This window comes from Podarcis gaigeae, assembly GCF_964106915.1.
Source record: "Podarcis gaigeae genome assembly, chromosome: 10".
Lineage (NCBI taxonomy): Eukaryota > Metazoa > Chordata > Lepidosauria > Squamata > Lacertidae > Podarcis > Podarcis gaigeae.
The window spans coordinates 74,894,450-74,904,770 of NC_139686.1; the positions used below are offsets into that span (position 1 = coordinate 74,894,450).

The 10,321-nt window shown below is 43.8% G+C and overlaps 1 protein-coding gene across 2 annotated transcripts in view; it reads right to left on the bottom strand.

Annotated features, from left to right (window-relative positions):
- DHTKD1 (dehydrogenase E1 and transketolase domain containing 1) overlaps positions 1-7,255 on the bottom strand; it is a 171,960-nt gene extending 164,705 nt beyond the window's left edge. For both annotated transcript variants that reach the window (XM_083701405.1, XM_083701406.1), the window contains exon 1: positions 7,042-7,255. In XM_083701405.1, coding sequence (XP_083557531.1) covers positions 7,042-7,237 — 196 coding nt within the window. In that variant the 5' untranslated portion in view covers positions 7,238-7,255. The remainder of the gene's footprint in view (positions 1-7,041) is intronic.
- Between the last annotated feature and the right edge of the window lie 3,066 nt (positions 7,256-10,321).

The window sequence follows — 10,321 nt, forward strand, 5'->3', positions numbered from 1 at the left end:
AATTTAAGTTGGAAAGCCCATTTGATGTGGTTACAGAAACTACTGGCTAAAAATGTGAGTGTATTTTGTTTTGAAAGCTTCGAATAAAAATTCCTGTCTCCCTGCTCTGTGGATTCTCTAATGCACCCATGGAATTCCATCTGAGCAGTCTCTCTCATGCACTTCAATAAGCGTTATGTGCATTCAAAAGGATGCATGCCTGGAGCTGTCAGGAAAGCTCTACTATGTGTACTCTCCTACCTACACATAAGGAAGCTCTGTGAGCCTATGCAAATGCTTAGATGTACAACAAGCCACTGACTGCAGGTCCCTGTCAGCAATGTAGCTCACTTTTGGGCAATCACTGTTAGCTGGTTTAAGGTTAACCAAGCAGCCACATTTGTATGTTTCTGGGAAGAATCCAAAGGATTCTCCCCTTATAGAGCTCATGACCAGCAGCAGACCTTGGTGGTAATTAAGTATTGAATAACAGTTGGCAGATTGTCTTTTTCTAGGAGAGGTCCTGGCTGATGAATCAGCCACAGCCTAAGAATCCAGGAGCAACACAGGGTCCAGCAGCACCTGATCCCTCTGGAGGGCATGCCCCAGCTTTGTATTTCATCATAGCCTGCTAAGAGGTTAATAACCTGTAGTTCAATGATTGCAGCAGAGCAACCGTTTTCTCCATGATGAGCATGAAAACAGAGCACTACTTTTGGGTTTCTTGGGTTTTTCCAGGCTATTAACCTTTATGGATTTCAGAGGAGCCAACTCCGAGGAGCTGAGGTCCCTTCACCCCCCAAAGTATTTGAGAGAGCCAGCCATGTCATGTGATCAATTATGCAGGGTGGGAATTATGTCCCCCCCCCCATATTTTATTCAAGTTGGTACTCCTGATGGGATTATTTACAAGGCTGGTATGACCTCATGTAGAACCAGGGAAGCATGAACTCCCAAATCAGGCTCCCTACTATTAACATCTCTGTCTTGTCGGGACTCAGTTTATGAATTCTCATTCAGTCCCAGACTTCTACTAAACATCTGTTCAGAACTTCCATCACTTCATTTGGCTTTGTTGAAAGGAGAAAAAGAGCTGCTACCATGAGCACTTCACCCCAAATAACCAGATGATGTTCCATTGTGGTTTTTCATAGATCTGAAAAAGCCTGGTAGACTAGACTAAACCCGTTGTTTGCCCACAATGTTTAATTATTGCCAAGAACATTCCATAAGAGTAAAAAATGCCATGAGTTTCAAAGTTTTATTTTCAAGTTAATCTGTGTTCTATATTGCACCCTGGTTCTCACACTGTGGGGTGAGATACAAGATCATGGAAGGGTTTGAAACTTAGCAAATATTGGGGGGCCACTGGGGCGCATTGGAAGATGGCCGATAATAACATCTCTCCAACCCACACAAGGTAATTAAGAGGCTGTGATGGGAGTAAGCAGCCTCCCGGGCCCCCCAAGCGAGTGGGGGGGGGCTGCCCTTGCCTGCTGTGCCCTATACCACCCCCAAACTCGAGGGGGTGGGGGCACTAGGCAGAAAGCCCTTGTGTGGACTTTGGCTCTCCTGGACGCTGTCTCTGATTCGCGCCTCTAGCTGCAGCAACTTCAAAAGAAACAATTAGGAGGAAGCTAATGCACATATTTCAAGGAAGAATGGGGAGTAAAGACTGCTAAGTGAAGAGATCTCTGAGAAAGAAGATGGGTTGGATAAACAGGAATATATCATGAGAAGACACACCAAGGCTCGGTATGTCGGCAACGGGACTGGATGGGGGGGGGACTTTCCTTTCTTTTTGCTATGTGATTAACCAAGAATCCCCCCCCCCACAAGTCAGAAATGCCGCTTAAATGACCTAAGCTGATGATTTAAGACTGTGTGGAGATAATCTCTAACCAAAAGCATGTTTTAAGGAGATCGTGGAAAGTATAAGAGCTTTGGGATGACGCAGTAAAAAACAGCGTCGCCATTTTGGCAAGTTCTGTCGAAAGACTTATGTCTGGGAGGAGGAATGGATCTGTTTTCATATTGCGGGCGAACCTCCTCAGAGGACTAAAGAAGGTGACAGATTTGCAAAGATTAATGATGGAAAGAGTGCTTTTATTTATGGAAGTGATGATATATGGAAACCATCTCGATATGGTGATTGGATGAACAGAAAAATTCACACAGGACTATAACTGGTGTTTACATGCTTAAGGAGATTATCAGAAGAGATCACAAAGAAAAAAGAAAAATATATGAATAAGATGAGATGTGGGAACAGCAAGATAGGACTGGATAGAATTATGAACATTATTTGAACAGATTTGTGGATATTAACGCAGCAGCAAGAAGATGATTGGAATCCCCTTCGGAACTTGAAATATGGGTACCCCCACAAAAAAATTAAAATTCGGCTTTGTAATTCGGAATTTATGTGATGTGATTTGATTTGATTTGATTGGTCGGTTAATAAAAATTATTTTTTTTAAAAAAAAGAAACTTAGCAAATATTAGATTAATTGAATTTCTCCTCCTCAGAGGACTCATCATTGATCTATAGTGCAAGTGGCTGCCCATCCACTGCTGCAAGCAATAGCCTCCAGAAGATCAAAAGAGACTACGAGGCTCTTGGCAGGAAATTGAAGCAATTAAATATACAAATTGTCATCTCATCTGTCCTCCCAGTTGAACGATGTGGCCCAGGGAGAGAGTGGAAAATAGTGGAAGTGAACAGCTGGCTTCACAAATGGTGTAAACAGGAACGGTTAGATCACAGACTGCAGTTTCTTGAAGATGGACTTCTGGCAAGCAATGGGCTGCACCTCACAACAGTTGGGAGGAATGTTTTTGCAAAAAATCTCAGAAACCTCATCAGGAGGGCTTTAAACTGACTAATGTGGGGGAGGGAGACAGTGCTCCTGAAGGTAGGAGTCTATCAATTGATGAAGATGATCATCCAAATGTCATAGACCAAATGGAGCAAACAGCACGCAGACCTAGTGGTGGGAGGAAAAAATCCTTAAATAAGAGACACGGGGGAATGATTAATGGACTTCAATGTCTGTACACTAATGCACAAAGCATGGGAAATAAACAAGATGAGCTTGAGCTCTTGGTACAGCAAACTAAATATTACATAATAGGCATCACTGAAACCTGGTGGGGTAAGTCCCATGATTGGAATGTAATAATGGAGGGATACAATCTATTTCAGAGAAACAGACCAGACAAGAAAGTAGGAGGAGTGGCGTTATATTTCAGGGATGTGTATACCTGTGAAGAGATCCAAGATTTAGAACCTCAAAGCCAAAGTGAGAGCATTTGGGTCAAAATTAAGGGAGAGAAGAATAACAGTGACCTCATTGGTCACTGTTACTATAGATCCCCAAGCCAAACGGAGGACATAGATGATGTCTTCCTGGAACAGATGGCCAAGCATGCAAAAGGAAGGGAGATAGTAGTAATGGGGGACTTCAATTACCCGGATATTTCTTGGATGTCAAACTCAGCATAAGGTCAAACAGATTCCTCACTGGCCTTGCAGACAACTTCATTGTCCAGAAAGTGGGAGAAGCAACAAGAGGAACAGCCATTTTAGATCTGGTCCTAACCAATGTTGATGACCCGGTTAGTGGGGTAGAAGTGGAAGGATCGTTAGGCGCGAGTGATCATGCTCTACTGAAGTTTACTATACAGCGGAAAGGAGCAGCCAAGCATACTAGAACTCAATTTCTTGACTTTAAGAAAGCCGACTTCATAAAACTTAGGGAAGTGCTGGGTGAGATCCCATGGACAGTAATACTAAAAGGAAAGGGAGTTCATGATGGCTGGGCGTTTGTTAAGAGGGAGAAAGTAAAAGCACAATACCAATGAGACGGAAACATGGAAGGTGCCTAAAGAAGCCAGGGTGGCTATCTAAAGAACTTTTAACGGAGTTAAGATTAAAAAGGGATGTGTACAAAAAATGGAAAAGGGGGAAAACCACCAAAGAGGAATTCAAACAAATAGCCAGCACGTGTAGACACAAAGTCAGAAAAGCTAAAGCACAGAATGAACTCAGGCTTGCTAGAGAGGTTAAAAGCAACAAAAAAGGCTTTTATGGGTATGTTCGTAGCAAAAGGAAGAACAAAGAAACCGTGGGGTCACTCAGAGGAGAAGATGGTGAAATGCAAACAGGGGACACAGAAAGGGCTGAACTCCTCAATGCCTTCTTTGCCTCAGTCTTCTCCGATAAAGAAAATAATGCCCGACCTGAAGAATTTGGAGCAAATGATTCAGCAGAGGAAACACAGCCCAGAATAACTAAGGAGATAGTACAAGAATACTTGGCTAGTCTAGATGTATTCAAGTCTCCAGGGCCAGATGAACTGCATCCAAGAGTATTAAAAGAACTGGCAGATGTGATCTCAGAACCACTGGCAGTCATCTTTGAGAATTCCTGGAGAACAGGCGAAGTCCCGGCAGACTGGAGGAGGGCAAATGTTGTCCCTATTTTCAAAAAGGGGGAAAGAGAGGACCCAAATAATTACCGCCCAGTCAGTCTGACATCAATACCAGGGAAGATTCTGGAGCAGATCATTAAGCAAACAGTCTGTGAGCACCTAGAAAGGAATGCTGTGATCACCAATAGTCAGCATGGATTTCTGAAAAATAAATCATGTCAGATGAACCTGATCTCGTTTTTTGACAGAATTACAAGCCTGGTAGATGAAGGGAACGCAGTGGATGTAGCCTACCTTGATTTCAGCAAGGCATTTGACAAGGTGCCCCATGATATTATTGTAAAGGAGCTGGTAAAATGCGGTCTTGACTATGCTACCACTCAGTGGATTTGTAACTGGCTGACTGACCGAACCCAAAGGGTGCTCATCAATGGTTCCTCTTCATCCTGGAGAAGAGTGAGTAGTGGGGTGCCACAGGGTTCTGTCTTGGGCCCGGTCTTATTCAACATCTTTATCAATGACTTGGATGATGGACTCAAAGGCATCCTGCAGATGACACCAAACTGGGAGGGGTGGCTAACACCCCAGAGGACAGGATAACACTTCAAAACGACCTTAACAGATTAGAGAACTGGGCCAAAACAAACAAGATGAATTTTAACAGGGAGAAATGTAAAGTATTGCACTTGGGCAAAAAAAAAAATGAGAGGCACAAATACAAGATGGGTGACACCTGGCTTGAGAGCAGTACATGTGAAAAGGATCTAGGAGTCTTGGTTGACCACAAACTTGACATGAGCCAACATTGTGACGTGGCAGCTAAAAAAGCCAATGCAATTCTGGGCTGCATCAATAGGAGTACGACAACCTGGAATGTGTCCAGAGGAGGGCAACCAAAATGGTCAAAGGCCTGGAAACAATGCCTTATGAGGAACGGCTAAGGGAGCTGGGCATGTTTAGCCTGGAGAAGAGGAGGTTAAGGGGTGATATGATAGCCATGTTCAAATATATAAAAGGATGTCACATAGAGGAGGGAGAAAGGTTGTTTTCTGCTGCTCCAGACAAGCGGACACGGAGCAATGGATCCAAACTACAAGAAAGAAGATTCCACCTAAACATTAGGAAGAACTTCCTGACGGTAAGAGCTGTTCGACAGTGGAATTTGCTGCCAAGGAGTGTGGTGGAGTCTCCTTCTTTGGAGGTCTTTAAGCAGAGGCTTGACAACCGTATGTCAGGAGTGCTCTGATGGTGTTTCCTGCTTGGCAGGGGGTTGGACTCGATGGCCCTTGTGGTCTCTTCCAACTCTATGGTTCTATGATTCTATGCTTTGTTCTAAAGCTGTTTCCTCCGCATAGTTTTTGGAAGTTTGGAGATGTCTTGCCTTACCTCACTTCTATTTTTTAAAAGAAGTAAATAACAAAGAACACTTGGTATGCCTTGAGAAAAATAACACCAAAAGCTTGCTTATAAAGTCTCTCCGCCCCCCCCCCCCGCTGTATCAGTAATAATGTTGAAGAATACCCCACCCCACAATCCAAAGATATCATTTTGGTTCTGTTCCTATTCAAAAGCCTGGGCAGAATTAGTATCCCTTCACTGATCAGTTTGTGCATCTTCATGCACAAGATACAGTACATACAGTGGTACCTCAGGTTACATACGCTTCAGGTTACAGACTCCGCTAACCCAGAAATATCACTTCGGGTTAAGAACTTTGCTTAAGGATGAGAGCAGAAATCGCAAGGCGGAGGTGCAGCGGCAGCGGGAGGCCCCATTAGCTCAAGTGGTGCTTCAGGTTAAGGACAGTTTCAGGTTAAGAATGGCCCTCCAGAACGAATTAAGTACTTAACCCGAGGTACTAGTGTACATACTCCCCTGCGGAACAACTGGTCAGGGGAGGGTAAAAAGGGGCAGCTACAGAATACAAGTGGAGCAGAGCTTAAGAAAAGACAGTGTGTTGTGTAGGGAACTGGCAAGAGAGGAAAAGGTCTTGTTACATCATAGCAGGAATGCTGGAAAAATTCCAAGACCAGCTTTGCACACAGTCCTACCCATACTTACTGAAAAGTGTGGAAAAACTATTGTAATCAGTTGGATTTGCTTCCATGTAACCCTTTTAAAGATCCGTGTGTTATTACCGCATTCCTATACTCACTCACCTGGAGGGTAAACTCTATTTTATTTATATTTACTTGTAAAATTATATGCAGGGCACCTTTTGGTGTACGCAGCTTACACAGCAAAACCACTTCAAACTCAGTGAGGTTTACTAATGTGCAGACGCGCACTTTGGGGACAGAGGAAAGAGGGGGGTCGTCCCGACCGAGACCATGAAAAAAGATGCTTTTGACTAAAAGGCAGGCATATCACGTGTGGCCCAAGCCGCCTGATGACAAACCACTTTCAACAGTCTGATCCTGTACAGATCTACTCCGCACTGAGAGCAAGTCCCCGTGTGCCCAGAGGACCTTGCTCTCAGGTGAGGGACCTTTGAAGGGGGCGTTGGAAGGGACCCCTCGCGGAGTGGATCTGGGTGGGCTCGGGATGCCTGCGGGCAAAGCTCTTCTTCTCCCCCCCCCCCCATGTAGCAAAGCACGGTCTCCCCCGCCCCCCCCGGCCGCCCGCCGACCTGCTCTGCTGCGGGAATCGCGCTGCTCCGCGCCGTCGGCAGCTCGGCTCTCCGCCTTGCGGCTGGGCTTGTAGCCGTAGACCCCCCTCTCGGAGCGGTACCAGCGCCGCCGCAGCAGCAGCAGCAGCAGAGGCGCCGGCGCCCGCCGAGACCCCATTCGGGCTCCCAGCGCCACACGAGCCGCCGCCATCGCCATCGCCGCTCCGCAGCCCAGACAAGCAAGGGGGCGGCCCCGGCCCCGGTTGGCGGAGCTGCGGCGGGAGGAGCAGGCAGGACCGCCCCCGGGCCCCGCTCGGCCGGGGAAAAGACGCCCGGCGCCCGCCTTTGGAAGAGCCGAGCCAGGTTCGCTGCGAGCGAGGACTCTCCCTGGAGGAGAGGCCCGTGTCCTGAGAAGAGAGGGCAGCCCTCGAGAGAGAGGCTCCTTGGAGAAGGGGCGGCGGAGAAGGCTGTGCCCCCCTCGGGTGTGGCTGGAGAGGATGCTTCAAGGACCATTGAAGAAATGTTTAAATCTTTCCGGATAGTATAGTATAATATAGTATCTATATAAATATATTCATTTGCAGAATATGGATAGACCTCTCTTCAAAATGAGAGCTATTCTTCTATGAAAGATCAGAAAGGAGAAAGGCTTCTTTGGGTTGATGAGGAGATAGATGAGAGTTTGTCTCAAATTAGACCTAATATAAATGAGATTACCTGGCAAAAGCACACACACACCTGGTTGAGTTTGTATACATACTTAAGGTACACATGTAAGAGGTTCATCTATATATTTTGGGAATTATTCATGTTCTTATGTAGCTGTATTTGCTCATGCAAATATTACTTCTGAAAATGTGGCTCAAAGAAAATATGTGGTTTATATACACATACAGAAACGGGAAGCCACCTCTGGGCAGGGTTGAAACTAGGCTTTATTTCACTGGGCCAAAGACCCAGTTTGGCACCCCTCCATGCACATTTGTGTACACACATACATAGGCTGAGACCCTCAATGGCACCCCTCTGGAGGCTTCACCCAAGGAAAAAACCTGGCTAGCGCCCCTTCCCCAGAGGGGAAGCAGTCTCTGGGCATCCATTGCTGTGGAGTAGGGGCATGTGGTACAAAACAGCTCTTCCCCACCACCACCTTTGTACTTTGGGGTCACATATAATCTTTCTGCCTAACCCCATTATATTTGGAATACACGGAAACTCAGGCTTGCTACAAGTAGTCATCATCTTTGCTGCTTGTTTTTGTTATTAAGCAGTGAGAATAAAACACTTAATCTCAGGGTTGTGGGTCTGAGCACCATGTTGGCAAAAGATTCCTGCATTGCAGTGGGTTGGACTAGATGACCCTTGGGGTCCCTTCCAACTCTACAATTCAATGATTCTAATATATATATATATATATATATATATATATATATATATGTTTTAAAGGTTACAAAAAGAAAAAGTAAAAACACCATATTAAACAAAAACAAAACAACACATCACAATAAGGGAAAAAAAAGAAAGAAAAAGAAGAAAACAGAAAAATAAAATCCATTAAAAAACACAGCGAATCTTCCCATAACTTATCTTTCATTTGCTTGTTTCCTTGACCTCCCCACACCTCCCTTTTTTGTATTCTAGTTCGGTTAACTATTTCAGCAAATCCTTTCCATCTTTTCCAATTTTTGTCCTGTAATTTATCTTAATATAATGTGACTTTACTTTCCCCCCTTTCACCAATTAACAGTCTGTTTTTTCCTAATCCTTTATAACATTTCTGTTAAAACCGCATAACTCCATTCCAACATCCTTCTAACATTCATTAATTTTACAATGTTTCTGTAAATAGTCTTTGAATTTCTTCCAATCTTCCTCCACCGACTCTTCTCCCTGGTCTCGGATTCTGCCAGTCATTTCCACCAGTTCCATGTAGTCCATCACCTTCATCTGCCATTCTTCCCGGGTGGGTAGATCTTGTGTCTTCCAGTACTTTGCAATAAGTATTCTTGCTGCTGTTGTAGCATACATAAAGAAAATTCTATCTTTCTTTGACACCAATTGGCCGACCATGCCCAGGAGAAAGGCCTCTTGTTTCTTCAGAAAGGTATATTTAAATACCTTTTTCATTTCATTATATATCATCTCCCAGAAAGTCTTAAAGTCTTTCACCAAAGGTGAAAGAATCTACCTTCAGTCTCTTTGCATTTCCAACATTTATTATCGGGCAAATGATAAATTTTTGCAAGCTTGACTGGTGTCATGTACCACCTGTAGATCATTTTCATTATATTCTCTCTTAAGGCATTACATGCCGTGAACTTCATACCTGTGGTCCATAACTGTTCCCAGTCAGCCATCATAATGTTATGTCCAACATCTTGTGCCCATTTAATCATAGCAGATCTCACCATTTCATCCTGAGTGTTCCATTTCAACAGCAAGTTATACATTCTTGACAAGTTCTTAATTTTGGAATCTAGCAGTTCTGTTTCCAATTTTGATTTTTCCACCTGGAAGCCAATTTTTTTGGCCAAATTATATGCCTCCATTATCTGGTAATAATGAAGCCAATCTCGCACTCTATTTTTTAGTTTTTCAAAACTCTGCAGTTTTAATCTGTCTCCCTCTTGTTCCAAAATTTCCCAATATTTCGGCTATTTGGCCTCCATGTTGAGCTTTTTCTGAGCCTTCACTTCCATCGGTGACAACCACCTTGGGGTTTTATTTTCAAGCAAGTCCTTATATCTTATCCAGACATTAAACAGTGCTTTTCTGACAATATGGTTTTTAAATGCTTTATGTGCTTTGACCTTATCATACCACAAATATGCATGCCACCCAAATACATTGTTAAAACCTTCTAAGTCCAGCACGTCAGTGTTTTCAAGAAGCAGCCATTATCTCAGCCAGCAAAAAGCGGCTGATTCATAATAAAGTTTTAAGTCTGGCAGGGCAAATCCACCTCTTTCTTTAGCATCAGTTAATATCTTAAATGTTATTCGAGGCTTCTTGCCCTGCCAGACAAATCTAGAAATATCTCTCTGCCACTTCTTGAAACACTCCATTTTATCCAAAATTTGCAATGTTTGAAACAAAAACAGCATCCTTGGCAATACATTCATTTTTATCACAGCAATTCGGCCTAGCAATGATAGCTTCAGATTTGACCATATTTCTAAATCCTTTTTCACTTCCATCCAACATTTCTCATAATTATCCTTAAATAAATTCACGTTCTTGGCAGTCAAATTAACCCCTAGGTATTTCACTTTCTTAACCAGTGTTAATCCTGTCTCCTTCT